Source organism: Tasmannia lanceolata, unplaced genomic scaffold, assembly GCF_043159265.1.
Source record: "Tasmannia lanceolata isolate RefF3 unplaced genomic scaffold, GAP_Taslan_0.1 ptg000002l, whole genome shotgun sequence".
Classification (NCBI taxonomy): domain Eukaryota; kingdom Viridiplantae; phylum Streptophyta; class Magnoliopsida; order Canellales; family Winteraceae; genus Tasmannia; species Tasmannia lanceolata.
The window spans coordinates 44,037,290-44,059,327 of NW_027518679.1; the positions used below are offsets into that span (position 1 = coordinate 44,037,290).

General features: G+C 36.6%; 1 protein-coding gene and 1 long non-coding RNA gene across 2 annotated transcripts; both read right to left on the reverse strand.

Moving 5' to 3' along the window:
• Positions 1 to 3,947: 3,947 nt before the first annotated feature.
• Positions 3,948 to 5,813, reverse strand: LOC143885281 (uncharacterized). Its single transcript, XR_013253184.1, has 3 exons — positions 5,217 to 5,813; positions 4,681 to 4,769; positions 3,948 to 4,560 (listed from the first exon to the last, which is right to left on the reverse strand). It is a non-coding gene; the product is annotated as an uncharacterized LOC143885281 (long non-coding RNA).
• Positions 5,814 to 6,133: 320 nt separating this feature from the next.
• LOC143874335 (exonuclease V, chloroplastic-like) lies at positions 6,134 to 20,518 on the reverse strand. The gene is made up of 7 exons (XM_077376882.1): positions 19,965 to 20,518; positions 15,350 to 15,454; positions 14,903 to 15,024; positions 9,587 to 9,736; positions 7,377 to 7,530; positions 6,844 to 6,920; positions 6,134 to 6,743 (listed from the first exon to the last, which is right to left on the reverse strand). Exons 1-7 carry the CDS (start codon positions 20,304 to 20,306, stop codon positions 6,536 to 6,538), a joined length of 1,158 nt encoding a protein of 385 aa, XP_077232997.1. The 5' UTR covers positions 20,307 to 20,518; the 3' UTR covers positions 6,134 to 6,535.
• Between the last annotated feature and the right edge of the window lie 1,520 nt (positions 20,519 to 22,038).

Sequence of the window (22,038 nt, forward strand, 5' to 3'; positions counted from 1 at the left end):
CCACAGCCTAATAGGTTAGGATCAACCCTCTAACATTCAGATCGGAGGGTTAGGATCAACCTATGTAAATGATTTTTTGGGACACAACCTATTTAGGCTGTGGCCCATCTAATGGACGGTTTGGATCATTCTATGGTTCAGGCCATACCAGACTTTAAAAAAAGTGAGGAGTGCCCTCATCAAAATACAGTAGTGCTGATAACATTTCCCTTTTTTTAAACCCACAATTTAGAAGGAAATGAATAAATGATACAACTACGGTTACTTTAGATAAATAATATCATAAATTGAAGGGGGCCCCTGCCCATTTTTTTCTCTCAATAGATGGTAGGGTTAGGATGATCCTATAGGACTGATTTTTGGTACACACCCTATCCATGGAAGGGCCTTCCAAATGAATTTAGATCCCCCAAAAAATGTGGGGCCACATGTGTTTTTGAGCTATAGCTTAGATAAGCTTAGATAAGCTATAGCTTATGAGCACTTTCCTCATATAAAAATTGAGCCGGGTAGATCCTTTCACCTTCTTCATGAAAAATTTCTAAATAATTCATTAGCCGCCCCCAACTAGTTTGGGACAAATGCTTAGTTGTGTTGAGTTGAGTAGAATATCTTAAAGGTCCCCCTTAGTTAAAATTGAATAGGATTATTAAAAAAAATGCAAAGTTTTGTTGAAATTATGAATCAAAGGCAGACTTTTGAAAATCATGAGATTGGTTGTCAGATACGATCAGATATGTTTTAGGACAATAATACCCTTCTTGCTTTTCCCTCCACCTTAGGCACTGATCCCAATATCATTTCATCTACCCTTTTCATTATTTTTCTTCTTCTTCCTCAAGCCTTCCAAACAGTAAATCTCCATACCCATTGCCATTGCCATTAGGAAAAAAACTCCATCGGTTCTCTTTATTTTGCTTTGGATAATAAACCTAGGGAAATGCTATCAGCACTACTGTATTTTGATGAGGGCACTCCTCACTTTATTAAAAGTACGGTATGGCCCGCACCATAGAATTATCCAAATCACCCATTAGATGGGCCACAACCTAAATAGGTTGTGCCCCAAAAAATCATTTCCATAGGTTGATCTTAACCCTCCGATCTATTGAGGGTTAGGATCAACCCTCTAACATTCAGAGAAATGGGGAGAGAAAAAACATACAGAAATCTCTTTGATGCCAACATTTAGAGAAAGGCGGTAAAGGCTAAGACTTTCTTACATATATATCTCTAGAGATAGAGAGAGATTGTTGTGACCATGCCCTACGGAGAAGAACAGCTTCCGTTGGCTACAGATGAATTCTTTTGAGTTTTGCAAGTGAAACCGGACCCAAAAAGGAACCTGGCAAATAATCATTTGCCACGTTGCATGAAGAAATCGGTTTAGGGTTTCTCCTGTAAGATCTTATGTGGGCAATCATTGATATAAGATCTACGGTCTAGATTGAAGAATGAGATTAAGTGTGAAATTATTAGAGTTACGGGTATAAGGGTAATCAATGCATCTCATCTTTATTGAGACATGGATTATTAGTGTAGCCCTGAATTCAACTGTATCTGTTAGTTAAAAAGATTAAGTCAACTAGAGTCTATTGTGGGAGTGACTCTAGGAGGTCTTGATCTATAAATAAAAGGGTTGGTCCCCGTCTAACCTGTTATAAGGGAGATCTCCCCCGGAGAGAGGCAGTAGAAGATCATCGTTGGGTCCACTACCATGGGAGATTAGGTAACACATTCCTTCTTTTGTATTCTAGTTTATTTGCACTCCTTTATTTGCATAATGGGCTGATAGATTCGCCCCCCCCCCCCCCCCCCCCCCCATACCCATTCGCCCCTTCAAACGTCTATTTTAACGCACAACGTTAGAGTTTCCTTACTAGCCGGATACCTTGTTAGAATAGGTAACTTCTACAAAAGTTTATAAAAGACCACTAATCGTATTTAGTGCTTTTTGAATATAGAACGAATCTCGTTTGCAGCTTTGTTAATAGTAAGCCCATATTTATTTAACAGCCCCATAAGTTCTTGAATTAACCCAAAACCCCCGATAAACCTTCCCTTATATCTAAGCTTCTGCATTGTCACTTCCGCTATCCGCCCGCGTCATTTTCCAATATCAATAGGTTGATTGTTTTTTCTAACACATGGAAAAAGATAACTTGAACTAACCCTAATCAATTTTTATTTAGAGAGACCTTCATTTTATGATGACATGCTTCTAAATCAATCATAATCATATCATTTCCCTCCAAATCATGAAAGAAAATATTTTTTACACTGTTTTCAAACGAAAGCCTGGATCGCTGTCAGGACAGCATACATAAGCTTCATCATGAACCTTACACTGTTTTCAAACGAAAGCCTGGATTCTAAAATCTGCGTATCCAAATGGCTCCTAAAATTTTTTTGTGTGTTTTATACCGCAAGTAATTTGGCGCCTCTTTTGATACCTCTAAATATTATTTGCAAAGAATCTTATTTGCAGATAGTTTTATATGTAATTGCTCCACAATGAGAAATATCAAGACTTGCTCTACATGACCAAAGCAATTAAAATACTTAAAAGATCGGGAAGCAATTCAAAGTATGGGTGCTCCCTTTTCCTATCTCACCATGACTACTGAGGAGGAACTTCATACACCCCTACGTAATCTGACCATCTGCAAAAAGTTGCCGGAAAAAGAAAGACGAATGCGAAGACGGTTATGGGAGAAGGAAAAACAATCAACGATTGCAAATTTGGAATCAAAGCGAACAAATCTGGATGAAGATTTTCAAGGCTTAGGATCAGAAAGTCCAGGGGTTGAACAGGGTCAAGTGCAGCATTTTAAGATTTTTATTATTATTATTATTATGGAGCAGGTTGGGGGAGAAGAAGAAACTAGAAAAAAATAAATAAGCAAAATGAATCCTAAAAATAGAAAAAATGGAAAGAATAACTGAAATGTCCCTAAAACTTGGGGTGGAAGAATAAAAATAGGCAAATGACAAAAAAAAATAAAAAAAACTATCCCTAAAAATCTATGAACAAGACAAACAAAAACAAAAATAAACCCTAAAAACGAGCATTTTATTGTTAGGAAACACAGATTGGATTTCACCTCCATCCCGTCCGTGAAATCAGTTCATTCACTTTTCCGTGAATGGCAGAGATTAAAAAACCTGGTTTTCAGTTAGACTAATCTCGGCCATTCTTAGGCAACATGAGTTATCTTAGTAGAAAAGAGTGTTTTCATAATGAAAAAGGGGGGTTGGAAATATCATTTCCCTTTTCTTGATCAACATAAGGTCCCACACAAGGGCATTTGCGTATAATCTGGACCATTGATTGGCAGCCTACATGGTACTGGCCCCATTTGAGCGAACATCCAATCCGTTGGAAGATTAAGACCAACAAATAAATGAAAATGATCCCAAGCCATTGATTCTTCAAGCTTCATTTAGGGTTATGCCAAGAGAAGCTAAACCATTGATCTTTGTGGTTCTTTATCCTACGTATAAGATGTCCGTTTGGGATAGGATCAAGGCCATTCTGATTTCCTCATGATGTTCTACAATATCAACGGTCTTGATTTCATATAAACGGACCCCCCATGCCCTTGTAGCTAGTAAAGACCAAAAATTGCCTTTTACCATTGATCATAAAAGTGTCTTTCTCTCATTCTCTGTAGTCGATTTCCCACAAAAAACAACACTTCAGTTTCTCCTACTTAATCGAGGCTTAATAGATCGACGGGGTTAGGATCATCTGATCAAGGTGAGGTCAGTGGCAATAGGCCAGACTTGTGTCTGCTGGTCAGATCAACGGACCTGATCATGTTCATGTAGCACAAGTGGCCCCAAAAATTGGCTGTTAGGAGATTAAGCCAAACTGGCATTTTTCTTTTCAAAGTTGTGCAAAACAAGACTTCAGTATATAATCTTTCCACCATCAAGAAGAAATATCCAAGACAAGATCACATTAATAACTGTTATTTCATGGCAAAAATACCTCAAGTTTTTTATAAAATGACAAACATACCCCTACTTTGGTACACATGGCGACATTTGAGCTTCAGTTAGGAACAATTCTAAATCAAATGTGTCTTGTCATTTCGCTATTTCCAGTGACAATCTTTACTACCCATCTATCTGAAAAACAAACTGACATAAATATGCAGTCCACAAATAGAAGTTCAAGAATAATGGACTTGTTCCACGCCGCACGTTCTTGGTGGTTTTCACCTGCATTAGTGTCCAATCCATCTCCGATTAGCGGATCAAACTAAATTTGGATGGCTCCTCTCTGGATAATCTCGGGGGTGGCAACGCCACTTGTCTTCTTCATTGGCTAATACAAGATAGACAGAGCTTGCAGTCTTCTATGTAGCACGGATGGATGATTTAGGACTCTTTGGTGAACTTTCTGCCCCGTTTTTAGGACTCAAACTGGTTCTAAAGTATGAAACTTTGGATACATATTTGGCGAGCATTCATCTAATTGACCAAAGAATGCAAATCAAACATCATGAGAGATGGAGACCCTCTCCGCGGGACTATGTATTGGTAGTAACCCAACTGCAAAAAATATGATATGCTACACATTTGGTGAAGCATCTTAAGAAAGCCTGATGCTACATAGCTGCTTGTTCTGTCTGCGGATCTTTTTAAAAAGAAAAAAGAAAAAAATGGTCTTACCTGTGTTAATGCGTTTAACGCACTACGGAGTTCTCCATAGTTAAAGCATTGTGATTGTCGTGGAGATTGACATGTTGATCTTCATTAGCCTGCAATAGAAACTTGCAGGCATCAGCAAAGAAAGAATCTCGAAAACATAAGCAAGAAGAAAGACGCCCGTCATAGAGAGAAACAAGTGGGCAGACAAAATTTCTTGATTTCTACTTCAAGGCTCAACATTACAATCTAAATTTCTAGAAGGGTGCATGGAAAACTCAGAAGGAAGTAAGAAGGATGAGTCAGACAGAAAATTCATTAGGCGCCCAGGAATGTATTCAAATGCCCAATCTAATTTCAGGATCACCTGTTAAATCCTGAAACAATGTTGTATAAGCACAAATCTATCTTTCAGTTGCAGAAGTCAACCGTTTAAAAGAATGATTATTATACAAAATAGAAGGAGAAAGAATTATTTGATACATTTAGATAGATAAATGGAGAGCTATGGAGGGATATTTTTATTTAAAAATCCAATAATAATAACAGCAATAATGTACCAGTTTGCGTGCAGATGTCCTAGAGATGTAATGAAAAGATTGTGGTTGTCTGATGGATGAAAAGAATGCATTTTCCTTAGAAAGAAGACCCAAACTCCCAAAAATAGTTTTCTTTTGATCGTTGAATCCCCAGAAACCTGAAGACAAGCAAAAAAAAATTAATACATAACAGTTTGTTATATATATATATATACACACACACATAGTTAGTTGGTTAGTTAGAGAGAGAGAGAGAGAGAGTCAAATTTCACACCATTGTTTGAGGCAGAACGAGACAAAGAGGAAGGGCAGAGGGTATAAAGAACATGGATATGGGTTTTTAGGTCAGCTACTATCTTCAAAAATGAAAATGGAGAGAGGGTTTTCTTGTCTCCAGAATGAGAAAAAGGACTTGTTTCAAAACATACACACACACACAGAGAGAGAGAGAGAGAGAGAGAGAGAGAGAGAGAGATTATATGGTGTACGTGTGTGCCTGCGTGTAATTGGGGTACGACAAAAGTGCCGCCCTTAATATTTGATCCAACAGCAGCCTATTATAAAGTCGGCTGCTGTTGGATCAAATATCAAGGGAAGCACCTTAATAACGAGCAGGTGTACGCCTGTACACACCATATAAAATCTTTATATATATATATATATATATATATATATATATATATATATATATATATATATATATATATATATATATCCCTTGTTTAATAATGAACCTTCTCTATTTACACTTCCTAATTAGCTGTCAAAGATTGCCTACAATTCCCAACAAGCTATCAACAGTCTGTCAGAAAACTAACATGGAGGCGTGTGGATATCATTTCTGCCATATGTGTGTGTAGATAGATAGATAGAGATATAGATAGATAGATACATAAGAACACTTCAAATCAACTGGTTTCAGTCCAATTGGGCCACACTGAATAAATAACTCATTTAATTGTTATTGGGAAACAAAGCCACAAAACATCAGTTGTGATTGGAGTTCACCACAATAGCTAGGAAATAAAAATGCATTCCTTGCTCAGACAATCGTTTCTCTGCTCTTTTGGGTGGACCAAACCACTTTCATTCATCCACTTCCACAAGGGCTAGGAGGATTAAGGGGGATCATTCTTCGGACCATATTCTACCACTCGCCCGTGATGCCATTACTCTCCAGTAAATCAGGCTTCTTCAATGCAGAGTTGTTCCTCATCGCTAATGCATCTTTCAACATAAGCTAGCATGAATTAGATTCCTGAATGATCGAGGCATCGACGCTTCAAAAAATATTCATGCTTATCGAAGACAGATTAATTGACTTTGTGGTTACTCATTTTCTAGTTGACGTGCTTGTCATCAGTCATCGGACACATGGCAGCAAAAGAACAAAATCGGCATTTCCATTGCTCATCCTCTGAAACATAACTGGCTTCTCGTTCTCCTTTCCAAAACTTGAGGCACCACTGGATATGGCTCTTGACCCAATTTACGTCATATGGAAACTGATATTCGTCCAGTAATGAATGGTCTCCTTGGAATTCATACCTGCACCGGCTCTCACTGTATTAATTGCAACTGTCTAGAAATATTGCACATTGATTGTCATTACTATAAGAGACGTTATAATAGCTAATACTGTTATCACCTCAAGAGAAGCTGCTCATGAGCTGGCGGTAGCAAGCAGCATACATTTCTAAAATATGTCACCATTTCTCCAAATGTCTGCACATGTAAAAGGATATCTGGAATGTAAATTCATAGAACAATTGGCGACGGAAATATTACATTTAGTACCACACCTAATAAATGGGATCCTATAAACTTATTTAAAGGGTCTCACAAGGAAGATGGATATAAGTTCCACATAAATATGATTGAATGACAACAAAATTTTTGGACGAGGACACTTGGAATGGAGGAGCCGATCTGTTTGCGCATCTGTGATGAGCACGATGAACAGGCACTTGATGTGCATTTTCTGCCCGAAAATGTTAATGAAAAAAAAAATGCTTCCCAACACATATTTAGCCATTTGCAGTTAGGAAGCCGCTTCTGACTTACTTTCCAAAATGTGAAGAAAAACAGAAAATATACAAAGACATCCAAAAAAAAAAACTACCTAGTCATACACTACTGCTGGCCCAAAGATCATAAGGATAGAGGAGAGAACTGTGTTACCTCAGCATGAAAACCTGAGCTAGCAATATACTTTTTGACATCTTCAGATAAAACATATTGAGGATTCAATCTGAAAAATTCAAAGAAGTTGCTTGAGGGAAAGTTATCGGCAACCATGCCGTCCCATAAATACTTGTAGCACATTAACTGAAGCCTGCAAGGAAAAAGACAATACTCTTCATCATCAATAAATGTGTCGGGCTACTACTATACGGAAAAAAAAAAAAAGAAGAAAAGAAAAACCTTCCGGCATATTTTGAGTTGACACAGCCCACAAGTAATGTTCAACAGTCTAGAACAATCAGTGTATCCAAAGTTGGCATGATATTACCAGAACAACTCTAAGATGATAATTATGAGTGTATGTCATGAATGTATTTCCTTCTTGATTGGAAAAACTCCAGTGAATACAACCATAGAAGTACAGCCTTATTTTGAAACACTGTAACAATGTTAACCATGTGATACTATTTAAACCTGGACAAAACTAGCTCCAGAGAAAATAGGTAAATATAAATTATTGTTCTATATACATGTTGGCAACGAAGTAAAACATACAAGGAAAGTTAGTTTATAGCTCCCACACTCTATTCCCTCTTTGATCAAATTAATAAAAGAAATAAACTAAACAATTGATGAAGTGCTAACAATAAACAAGGCGAACCAATTAGCAAAGGGAGGGTCACTCCACGGTACAGAGATCCTACAAACCACAACAAGTGCACATTTGATCCAATTCAGTCACCTTAGTCGTTAAATTTAGTTTTTCTATTTGACTTTGGACATGTGTTTTTGTGCTGTTTTGGTAGTATTTTATTTGATTTATTAGCATTTTTATTTAGCTTAGATCTCAGAGATCCACGTCAGCCTATGGCCCACCATATCCATTTTCCCCATGGTATAATTATCTCAACGATTAATGGTGTTACCAATAAACAAGGTGAACCAATTGGCAAAAGGGAGGGTCACTCCAGGGTGCAGAGATCCTACAGATCACAACAAGTGCACATTTGATGCAATTCAGTCATTAAATTTAGTTTTTTTTTAATTTTATTTTGACTTTGGACATGTGTTATTTTCCCTTTAGGTAGTATTTATTTAATTTATTCACATTTTTATTTAGCTTATATCTGGGAGTATCCACATCAGCCTATTGCCCACCATATCCCTTTTCCCCATGGCCTACTGATCTCACTTTGCATCAGCTAAAACCCCAACCCATTAAGTGAACTAACTTATATCCTATTGACCAACAATATGACCCACAACTTAAAACAATCTCCCCTTTATAAATATCCATTCCTCCACCCAAAAAAGAGAATCTTGGAAAAATGTGAAAGAGAACCCTCCCTCGGCCAAGGAATCCTTCTATGGTTAGGACTCTCTCAAACAGACAGTTCAAATAATAATACCCCCCCCCCCCCCCCCCCCCCCCAAAAAAAAAAAAAAAAATCTCGTCTACACTATTTTTCTATTCCAATATCAGAAGTTACCTCACGTTCTTTTGTTCATCCCGTTTTGTAACGACCCCAAAACCCCTACATTATCTCCTATTTCTATTCTTAAGAACTTCTAATCAAACCATTCAAGTAACAAAAACTAATGCATAATAAACTCCAACAACAACTACTCTAATAATACAAATAACCTAAATATATAAACTTGGAAACAAATCTAATCTCTATAATAACTAATAAAGGGATTTTCATTTCATTTTTCTCCCTTCTTTGGTGGGCTATAATGTTTGCCAAGATTTAATGTGTTCTATATCAGAATATTGCATTCAAGTAGTACTTCTTTCATAGGAAAGGTTTCTCAAAAATGCTTATGATTCGAATCAAACTGAAAAATGGAGAACATGCAATCCGTTTCTCAAAAAATGCTTATGATTTGAATCAAGCAGAACAATGGAGAACATGCAACCCATCTTATACGAACAAATAAAGCCATAAGATTCAATGAATATCAGGATACATGAAAATAGATAACAGCACACAGCTTCACTACAGCCATTAAAAAAAACACACCTTCACTCCTACTTGAGTGCAAAGAGGTGATCTATACCATTAAAAGGAATTTGAAAAAACTTTATATATTTCAAAGTTGCTTGTATAAATGCAGCTTCATAGTGTAGAAACTAATTTATTACATATGAACATTAGAAAACATTTTGAACGTGTCGTAGGGGCACCAAAACAGAAGACGCTTACCTTGCATTTCTCTTTTGTGCTTCAGAGGGAAGTGTAGCTTTAGAACGAGTTTTTGTGTCTATCAATGAAGGGTTTCTAACAGCCTCTTTCATAGGAATCCGGATTTCATCAATGACTCCAGTCATCCATACACCTTCTACAAGGCCTATTCTGAAAATAATAAGCAAAATATCATCCACCACAAAGAACTTAGCATAAAGGTTCTTAAAGTCTTGCCATTCAAAAAAAAAAAAGGTTCTTAAAGTCTTAAACAAGCACAAAATAGAGATTGCTACTCAAGGGAAAACTAAAGTGTATAACTTGTATGTAACCAATAAGCAGAAATGAGATCATGTTACAAATGGAACTCCTAACTGTATAAACTTGCATTACAACCAATATATATGGCGTTTTCAATTTCTTAATGGATTCCTTCAACAAGAGAAAACAGTTCTAGAAGTGCAATAACAAGTTTGTGTAGAGAAGTAGAAAGAAGAAGAAGAGAAGGAGAAAAAAGAGAAAAGATGAATTTTGTGGTAATTGAAAGTCAACTCCAGTGAGTAGGCTCTCTTAACATAAAAAAGCATGAAAGACCAAAATGCCAGTGAACATAAGAATAGTCTCTAATACACTAAAACACCCATAAAGCAAACATGTTTCAACACTCCCGCTCAAGCTACAACATAGATATCAAAAAGGTCCAGCTTGTGAAGAAGATCTCGAAGTTGGTAGCGAGCAACTACCTTGGTGAATAAGTGTCCCCAAAACAGACTGCGATGTTGTCTAAAGTCTAAACAGCATCATACTTGATAAATTGAATGCCTTTCAGGGTCCTTAATGGTAAATCCCCCTTTCATATTCTTAATCCCATGAGCGATTTTTTCATCCGTCCTAAGGCATTAGGATGTGACTGTCTTTTTTTATTAGAAGGATGTGACTGTTTTTTTCCTATTGCTGGCCAAGGCATAGATAAAATATGAGCCCAAGTTGTTATCTGTGATTTGTTGGGTTATTCTAGCTCTTACAAGGGATACAAATGTTATTGTCCAGAGACAAGAAAATGATCTGCTTTCAGTAACGTAACTTTTCATGAGGGTATTCCCTACTTCTCATCCCTTGGAAACCCTTTTCAAACTCTAATTCCTGAAAAGAACTGCACTAGTAAATGAATACCTCTTCCAAATGTTTTGAAAATTGGAATCGAATCGTAAATCGTAATAGGGATTGAATCGTATCCGATCGTAAATCGTATCGTAAATCGTAAGAATCATTCAGAATTATATATATATATATATATATATATATATATATATATATATAGATTCAATTATTCATTTTTCATACAAATACATTAATTTAAATAGAAACTACCATGATTAGTTACTTAATGTCATAATGCGAATTGTTTTTTAACAAACATGTCACATGCTAATCATCTATTTCCCATCCAAACCCATGCATATTAGATAATAAACGTAAAAATTATAAAAGACATAAGATCATACCAATCTCAAACTCTCAAAAATCAAATGATAAATATCAATTATAAAATACTAGTAAGTCGCCGATGTTGTTCTCATTATAGTTGTGTCTCTCTTCAATGTAAGTATCGCCCTCAAGCACATACATTGTGCTTGAGTAGTTCAAATTTGTTCGATTTGTTCGAACTCCTCTATCTTCTTCCTTCTCACAAAAGAGTTTTCAAAGGCTTTTTCTAATGCAGAAGGGAAATGATGTCTTCCAAAAGAAAGTCCTATCTGAAATCCATAAAATTAGATTGAATCATAAAATTTGAATCGTAAATCGTAAGATTTTCAAAACAATACCTCTTCCTCTGATTATTGATGTTGATGGCTCTCTCCTCAAATCTGATATCTCCCCGTGATTCTACATATCAACTCAAATTCTAAATTCGTAATAAGAGAGGAGATAAGCCATCCAGAACCACAGGGGATCACCATCAACCAGAGTCCCTGGACACAAGCATCGTTCAGATTAATTCATCTATTGTTGATTGATCTTTTAATTTACTCATTGCCTTACGAAAGGGGACCCTACCACTAGCTTTGTTTCCTACGAGTACCTGCCTCCCTTCTATAAATCTTTATTATTGTCTATTCAAGGTTTCATCTTTCGGTTTATGTATGTGTTTCTGTCGTGACAGAAATGGAAATATTTCAGTTTCGGATGGAAATTCCAAAGGATTTTCACTCCTTAAAGTATTTAGTAGAAATTCCAAAGTTGCTCGGTCATCTAATTAGGAGTGCTTTCTCTTGTGTTCTAAAGAACTTACCCGGTCCATGGAGACTGGCTTGCTTTATCCTTGAAGTCACGGACCTTTGAAAGTTTGAAGAGATATAAATCCATCCTTCAAGCACATACCAAGATCCACAGATAAAATGAATGATGACGGGATGGAGAGGGGAAGAGAGAAAAGTACTGAGCTTAAAAATGGGGATTCATTCCCATTATAAGTTGTTTTATTATAAAAATTTCTTTATTTTTATTGGGACAGCTCGTCCTTAGCAAATTTGTGCTTCTTTTCTTGTACACTAATGTTTCTCATTGCGTAATAAAATGGATGCTATTGCTTAAAAAAATTGCTCCTTCTGAAAAGGGCACAGTGGAAGTGTGGTCTTATCATTTGAAGGTATTCAAGAAATTAATGCACGAAAAAGATACACAAAAATATTGAGATCAAATTTTCCTCTCACAAGAAAAGGTTTCATTAATTTGAGGCAATTTTTCACTTTTGGTCCTAGTAATTGTCAATTAAATTGCTTTGTAAAAGAAAGCATCTATGATTATTGATCAAGATTTTTCGTAACATAAATAATTTATAAAATAGGAGAAAAATCATATTAAATGTTTTTCGTCATGCATCTCTCATTATTATACTATGGATGGTTTGAATCTTAACCCTTTTAGTCCTTGAAGTAGAAATCGTAGAATTGAAAGAAGCGTTAAAGTGTGAACTCACACAAGAATTCTCCCAAAAGTGAGACTTAGAGTTGTAGCTAATTTTGAACTTCAACTCTTCTAAGAGTCCTCTCATAAAGACTCTTAGAATTGTAATAGTTTTGACATTTCAACTCTTACAAGAGTCCTCCTAAAAGAGGAACTGTAAGAGCTATAAGGAACCTTGAATTCTAACCTCTTACAAGAGTCAGCCCATAGGAGACTGTTAGAGTTGTAAAAAATATACAATTTTGAACTCTTACCAGAGCCTCACAAAGTGGACTCCCAGAGTTGCACATAATTTTGATGATTGAACTCTTACACGTCGAATCAGAAGATAATTTTGAAATTAAACTCCTTTAACAGTTAAGCTGAACATTGACCGTAGATGAGAAGTGGCTTTTATATTGATCAGTGTGATTGCCCCTGCTTCTTGATGAGAAATGCATTGCTTTTATGTTCATTACTAATTCTACTTTAGACGTTGTGAGCATTTATGCCATTTCATTTGCAGTCACTTTAGCTTAAGAGAAAAAAATAAGGATGCCTCACGAAGGAAGTATATCCCCAATTCCACGAGTTTCTTCCTCTCTTTCTCTCTCAAGAAAAGTAAATGGCAGATACAAGAGAGCTCAGAGGATAAGAAGGGGTTTTTTAGACTGAAGAGAAGAGATCCCTCCTCAAGGCCCTCAATGTGATCCATTGGCTTAATAAGAGATCTCACAGCCCTGGAGATTCAGAAGGCCCGTTTTGGAAATGCATGATATTATGTCTAGGATATCATACTGGCCATGATCTCATACACAAGGAAGGGAAATAGTTTAACTGGTAGGTTAGCTAATCATGGGAAAGTTGCAATGAATTAATGTAATTTTGCCTTGTTTTGTTAGGATTGCTTCCCTAATTCCTTTCTTTTGTATCAGCTCCAACTGTTTTTATTTATATTAATACATACTTTTTCGAGAGAGAAAAAAAGTCGGCAATATCATGGGCTACCATATGGACTTAAAGTCCTATGGACATTTAAATTTCTTATAAGTTACATAGAAGTTACATAAATATTCCACATCAACAGAAGGAATCTATGAATTTGAGTGCAAAAGCTATAGATACCTATGTATCCTAATCATGAATTGGGAGCATATAAAAGAACTCACTAGAAGACCCAAGTATATACCAGAGACTGGTGAGACCATTGACTTATTTCACGAAGGATCTGAGCTTATCTTTTGAGGGTTTTAATTAGTTTAGGCAAAAGCATACATATATGCAGTGCACAGGATTTTGAAATAGCTCAAATCCAAGCCTACACAAAGACATTTACCTAGCAATCATGGGCATTTTAAATTTTAACCCTCAATAATGCTGATATGGCTGGATCTCATACAGTCATACTAATAAGATATCAACTTCGAGCCAGAAGCTACAATCTAAGGGTTTAAACTCCTACTGTGAATAATAGCTGACTATCAACTCTGCAAAGAAATCATGTTTGACACCAAGGCAAATCAAAGCACATTGGCATCAGCATTAGTATAAACTATAAAGCAAAGAAAATGTAATGAAAACTTATCAAGCACCTCTCAAATTAGCAAATTTTATGAAATGCCACTGATAACGAATACATGTGAGCAAGGATTTAAATTTCAGTTTTGGTTTCTGACATAGCCGAAACCGAAATTTCAGCCAAAATTCGGTATAAATAAATAAATTTCATTAATGTACCGAAATCTCGGCCGAAATCCAAAATTTCAGTATTTCGGCCAAAATTTAAAGCCATGCATGTGAGAACCGTACTAAAACCAAAAACATATGACAGCAGATTTCTAGTATCCAGTCGTTCAGCTTTCCAAGGGAACTGTCAAAATAAGCATACAAAAAGGAAGAGTAATAACTTTCCAACATAATCACATGATTGTAGTTAATCACGTGTTATAGAGTATTACTGTAACCTTAACAATGAGGACGAGTCCAAAACCATGAAATTTACTGAATTTTACTTAGTAATAATTTACAATTGAAGTTAAACATACGTGTTAACTTACCAACTTCTCCAAAAGATTAAGCTTTTGGAGAAAGGCGTTATTTATCTTTTATACTTTAACACTCCCCCGCACGTGTGGCCCACTTGGCAAACACGTGGCACATGTGGTCCCACTTTGGGCCGACCATCGCATGTGGATTTTTGCTATCCGGGAGGTTTGAACTCGAGACCTTTGGCTCTGATACCATGTTAACTTACCAACTTCTCCAAAAGATTAAGCTTTTGGAGAAAGGCGTTATTTATCTTTTATACTTTAACAATACGGAAATTGGAAAAGTACATACATCATAAGGGGATCAAAGATGAAAATTGACAACATGAATAACCAAACTTACACTGGAACCTCGCGGGTTAATCCTTCAAATAGTAATTGATTTGTACCAACAACAAAGTTCATGAGTTTTATAGCCCATGATTCTTCAACTGACTGGATAGAAATTTCTACCCTTTTTATAACCTGCCGTCCAATAAGAAGCAATATTAGTATCTTTTTTGAAATAGACGATGCAATATTAGTATCATACATCACTTTCTAGAAATATGAATTATGAGGAAAGGAACGGTATCAAAAGCAATATTGGTATCATACAACACACATAGATCATATGTTTGACTCTTAGAAATGAGAGCATTGTTGAGCCACCATTGGCAGTGACGATTCTTTCTTTTTTTCTAATAAAGTTTTATTATAGAATGAAAAAACTAAAAAGGGATCATATTCACAAGAGAATGATAAAATGGCATCAAAATGATCAAAATTTATGCAGAGTTCTCGAACTTACCTCTTCTTCAAGTTCTGCATGGCGAGTACTACCTGCTTTCATAGCATTAGTCCTTTTAGGCTTGCCATGGAGAAGAATGAATTCCATTTGCCTTTCACACCATTCCTAGTGTCAATAAAAGATAGTATAAGTCCATAGAAATTGCAAATAATTTAAAACAAAGAAAGATTTTGTGATTATTTTAACTTTCCTAAACTAAAAAAGAAAAGGTACCCATAACACCAAGCAATACTATATTCATTGGTATAATGTATATGAGCAAGATTCAAGTATATGATGTCAGCATAATAGTTTTAGAGAGCCTAGTGAACCAAAATAAAGGGCGAACAGTTGTTACAAAATTTCAAGGTCTCCTACTTATAACAAAACATGCATCTTATAGGCTAACTGACTGATAATAAAACTACAGCAATACATATGACAAAGCAAACTTGTTGAAGTGATGAGAAGAGAAGAAAAAAAAAAACAGAAGTGTGGGAGGAAGAGAAAAGTCACTCCCACAGGACATAGAGTTGACCTTTATATTAACCGGAGACAAGTAATTACATAAGCAATACTAATGAAATAAAAGAGAAGGCATAAAGTAAGATTACCTACTTATGTGCAGCTAAACTCTTATTACTCATATGTCACTGACATCGACACTTCCCCTCAGTACTAATAGCAGCTTCATTATCATAGAACATATGCATAGGGATATGAACTCCAATCCCCAATTCTCCAGAGATTGTTCTCAACCACACTATCTCACAACTAGTAACTGCCACGGTTTTATATTTTGCTTAGCACGGAAACGAGCAACCACAATTGTTTTTTTCCCTTTCTAACCACACATAATTAGTCGGAATCCTCAGTCAAACACTTCATCAAATTGTGGGACGAATTAAGCAAATTTACCCTCACATATGAAACCAAGGAATAAATTAAGCTCCATAAGGTTGGAGATATTGGTTTTCAGGTACCACAACATGAGGTTGAGGGTCAAACTCTTTAGAAGATGATCAGGAAATGATGAAAACTTCACACCCATTGACTTGGATTCTTAGTTGTAAATTCCGTTCTGGTGGCCATTCCGTTTTGGCCACCGAAACGGAATTCGGGTGGGATTTCAGTCATTCCGGTGCATTCCGATCGAAACTTTTCGGTCACACAAATCCCCTTTCTCAAAATTTCGGTGGGTTTCTGTCATTCCGGTGCATTCCAACAGCCATAAAATGGTCATAAACGGTCATAAAATGAGGGTAAAAGGGTCAAAAAGCAATCCCAACGGCTATAATGGCATTGTCGTATTTTTTTCAAAAAAATTGTACACTTTCAGTCGATTCTGGGCGAAACAGGGCATTCTGCCGGAATGGGCCGGAATGACCGGAATGGACCGGAATTCTGACCGGAATGGAAAATATGCCCAAACAGTTCCGGATTCCGAGCCGGAACCTGAATTCCGGTCCATTCTGGCCAGAACGGAACGGAATTGATAACTAAGTGGACTACATATTTGAGGAAGAAATCCATAATTTTTAGAAATTGAATGGTGGAAGAGGAGTTCTAGAGGATCATAAAAATGAATGGTTAGATATTGGAATGGAAGAATCGGAAGCATGACAACAAGTCCCATAACCTCAGCAGAGCCAATTCATGGGGACAATGAAGCACAAGTAGCCAAAGTTAGTAGTAGTTAGTAGTTCTTCCCCAACTGCAATTCCATCTAATGGTCCACCATATGATGGCAGTGATTATGTCAGGGTGCATGTAGTTATTTTCAATTATGACGAAGATTGTATAAATATATTATGGTTTTGGTAGACGTCGTTGCATCCCTCATAGTGATGACAATGGTGATCATGTTTAGGGTAGGACCAATGGACGCCTTCAGAGGCTGTTGATTGCACATAGAGAGAAAATATATGTCCGTTGTGGATATGGAACCTATGGATGTGATCCTTCAATGTCTTATCATGTGTTAGGGTGCACTACTATTACTACTTTCCTTGTCAGGGCCATGTATTTGAAAAATAATGATGATCATCAAAGAGACTATCAGCCCCCTCATGCCTCAATCTGGTATTGATGATGTTTTGAGGTAAATAACCAAAATGTATAATAGATTAGTGCTTTGAAATTTGAATATTTATCTTCATTTCATGCAATATCATTTGCGGTCTAGATTGTGCCCAATGCCTACTAGCCAGAGACCAAATTACTCTTGGTCTTGGCACTCATATAATGGTGTACCGTGTATTGGTATTAGGGTTTACCTATTCTTAGTGTTTATTTGGTCATTTATTTAGTTAAAATAATTTTTTACACTTTAGTTTAAGTGACAAATAGGTGGCAGATACTCTCCCCAACACAATAAATATCTAATAAATCAAGCTACAATTATCGAATGGTAATTTTTAGTTGAAGTAAATATGTCAAAAATCATTCATATAAAGGTACAACATAAATATGTAATCTAAAGTTCTCAAAATTCCAGATCACACTATTTCTGGGGCCATGAGAATTTGTATCACCTTATTATTTTTTTTGATCGGTGTTTGTATCACCTTATTCACAGGCATATTGTGGATACAGCCAATGCATATTGTTTCCGCCACTGGCCAATATGATGAACAGTGCTGATACTTTGAACATTGATTAAGAGACATCTTTCCATCACACATTTTAAAAGGCTACCCACTGGCAAGGAACAAAAAGGATCCACCAACAAGGGAACAAAAACAATTGGTATGACTTGACATTGTGCAGGTGAAACCATAGTTGTCAGAGTGGGAAGTGAGTGCGAGAAGAGATGCGGGAAGCGGAAAACTTTAAGGGGCTGTTTGGATACGTGGATTTTAGAATCCAGGTTTTAGTTTGAAAGCCATGGCAGTCCTCTACACTCTTAGTTTCGCTTCTCTTTAGAATCCTAGATTTTAAGTAAGAAATCCATGTTTTAGAAATCTATCTCCCATCCTAGATTTTAAGTAGGAGATCGTCATGTTTCCAGGTTTTAGAAATCTCAAGGGCCGTTTGGATACGCGGATTTTAGAATCTTGGATTTCCTCAAAATCCTAGATGGGAGACAAGAGAAAAAGAAGACCGTCCGTTTCGCTTCTCTCTAGAATCCTGGATTTTAAGTAAATCCAGATTTCTTAGAAATCTCTTCCCCCATCCTGAGATTTCAAAAACCTGGAAACATGGGATGATCTCCTCCTCTCTTGCTGACGGAAAATAAGGGCGATAAATTAGAAAAGGAAAGTGGGTCTCCTTCCTCCCTCGTCTCCCATCTACGATTTTGAGGAGATCCAAGATCCTAAAATCTGTGTATCCAAACGGCCCCTTAGGATGAGAGAGAGATTTCTAAAACTTGAATTTCTTACTTAACATCTAGGATTCTAAAGATAAGAGAAACTAAGAGTGCAAAGGACTGCCATGACTTTCATACTAAAACCTGGATTCTAAAATTCAGGTATACAAACCGCCCCTAAAGAAAGTAAAGAAAATGTGTGGGAATTGTCATTGAAAGTCAACGTGAATCATGTGATAAGCCTCATTGTAAGCAAATAAGAAGTACATAGAGTAGACAATATATGTAAGGATTACAAGTTGACAAAAAGACTTTGCGACTAATTAGAATTACAATTTTCATTCACGGATATTTAATATTAAGTTTTTGGAAAAAAGATTATCATAATTTTCATTTGAAACTTAAGATGGTTTTCAAGGTATTTTTCCGAATGGTAATGGTTTTCAAGTTTTAAATGAACTCTTCTTTATTTAAATACGACTGCTTCAATTCATTTAAAAACAAAATACATTGTTTCAATATTCAAAAGGTATGATTTGTACTCGTGGATTTGGCTCAAATTCCAGGCGACCCGCATCTCAAAACCAGCCAAAATTCAAACCCATCTCTTAAAAGGGAGTAGAATGTACTCTAATCTAATCTCATCAACTCAACTCAACTAAGCCTTTGTCCCAGACTAGTCGAAGTCGGCTACTGAATCCTTAAGAAAAATTTCATGAAGAAGGTGAAAGAAACTTACCGGCTCAAATTGACTAAGTCTAATCCTAACACTAGTTAGGTTCGTCTACATGGATCATTTCATTCCATTCTCTCCTATCCAAGGTCATGTTCTCTGGTATGCTCCTAGCCATCAAGTCTTTCCTCGCTGTTTCTACCCAAGTTGTTTTTGGTCTAATCTAATCTCATAAAAAAACAAAACCAGACTTACGGACATCTTAAAAAACAGTCAAAATTCAAACCCATCTCTTAAAAGGGAGTATAATCTAATCTAATCTCATTAAAAGAAAAGAAAGAAATCAAAACCAGAATTACAGACATCTCAAAAAACAGTCAGAATTCAAACCCATCTCTTAAAAGGGAGTAGAATCTAATCTAATCTAATCTCATTAAAAAAAGAAAAGAAACCAAAACCAGAATTACAGACATCTAAAAAAACAGTCAAAATTCAAACCCATCTCTTAAAAGAGGATTAGAATCTAATCTCATAAAAAACCAAAACCAGAATTACAGACATCTAAAAAACAGTCAAAATACAAACCCATCACTTAAAAAGGAATAGAATCTAAACTAATCTCATTCAAAACAAAAACAAAATATTATTATTACCGAAGTCGTGACATCAGTAACAGAAAGTCCCCTCTTGTTCCGAAATCGATTCAAGAGAGACTCTGTTACTTGAAGCTTCTTCCCGTGGGACCCACCAGAGTCTTCAATGTCGGAGGACCTACGGCCAATCGAACAACTTGCTAATGTTCGTTGAGATCTAAGAAGGATTGTACTTTCTAGGGTTTTTACCCCCTTTTGTAAAGGAAATGATGAGATAGATGATCGAGTAACAGAAGAAAGTGCAGCTTCAATGAAACCCATCTCTTCTTCGCTCACAATTTCGATTGGAATAAAGTGGGTTTCTTCGTTTGAAGATTTTGATTTTGAATGTGTCTCTTCCATAGATCTCGGGCAATACCATTACCCACAACAACGTGCAAGGAAGACTGGGTATCCTTTTCTTTGATATTCTGTTGGGTAAGAAGAAGAAAAATAAACAAACTTGTTGGAGAAGGAGGTGGAATGTGAGTGTCGATATGAATGCTGGCTGGGACTTTTTGATGGGTCCCATTACGCATGGACCTGAAATCGAGACCGTTGATCTCTCTGACAATTTTTCAAAAGTGTGTCCCCCGTTTCACAATTCCTATTTTTTGGCGTCCTCCATTGGCTCCGTTTGGATGCCATAATTATTTTGGTTCTTGGGACTTCCTGTAGAAAAAAAAAATTTATGGGAGATTGGTGGGAAAAAAAAACTCCGAAAAAGTATCCGGTAAAATAAAAATCCCATGTTTGGTTGACCGGACTATGGTGGGGAAAAAAATTCCGGTAAAATAAAAATTCGGTGCTTTGTTTGGTTGCTTGAACTGTTGGGAAGAAAAAAGTTCTTCTTTTGTTTATTTTGGTTCCTGGGATTTTTTTTTCCCAGCTTTGGGTTTCGTGCGGGGTTATTTTGGTTTGTGGGATTCTTTTTTGCCCACTATATAACTAGCAACCAAATGTGGGTTTCCTGCGGAAATTCCACAAAAGTCCCAAGAACCAAAAAAATTCTAACATCCAAACGCCTAAGTGGGGGCCGCCTAGGTATGGGACTGAGTGGGACCCAGCATAGTATGAGACAGATTTAAAGGGCTTTGCCTAATGCGTTCTATCAACACAGGAGCTTTTGGCCTATCAGTAAGTTACCAAACAGCCCTTGTCGATTGCTGGGAGATTAGGAGAACAAAAAATAAGAGAGAATTGATAAGCATGGATGATGGGGAGAAGATTGGGAGGAAGATTTGTGAGTAGTGCTTGGTTACATGAGAAGATTAGCGTGGAAGAGAGAGAAAGGGTAGAGAGACAGAGAGTATAAGAGTAAGACAAGAATCTTCTCCTAATTCCCTACACAAATGTTGGTGAAAAAGGAAAAAAATTATGGGGGAAACATCTCCGCCACGTAGGCACCACCTAGTATAAAAAGCAATAGTGATTTTTTGAAGTTGTCTAGTGGTGAAAGGTCTAAATGACAACCAAATATGCTATGGGGAAATCTTTGGAAGAATTCAAGCATTTGAAACTCCTACAATCCCCACAAAATGAGCAACATAACAGAGCACCACACTATAGGATGATCCAAACTGTCCACGTGATGGGGCACAGCGTAAATAGGTTGGCCCTAAAAATCATTTCTATAGGATGATCCCAACCGTCCAATCTTTAGAGAAACTGCATATTATGGAAACCTCTGTAGATCGGAGGGCTAAGATCATCCTATGGAAATGATTTTTTGGGACCAACCTATTTACGCTGCGTTCCATCACATGGACGGTTTGGATCATCCTATGATGTGGTCCGTACAATACTTTTTGAAAAATACAAGACTACAAGGGCTTACACCATATACAATCTCGTGTTTTTAATTCCAGAATAAAGGTCGGTGTTAATTTATAGGGGTGCAACTCGTAGAAACCTTTTTTTCCATTGTGAACCCGGCCTGGCCGAGTTCAACACGATCTAACCCAAGTTTCTAACCTTAAGAAAAAATGTCAGGTTTCACTAGGGTCGGGTTGCCCAAACCCTCAACCAGAATCTGACCTGGAAAACTCAACCCGAACCCGAACCCGCGACTTCTCTTTGGGTCGAACCCGACCCG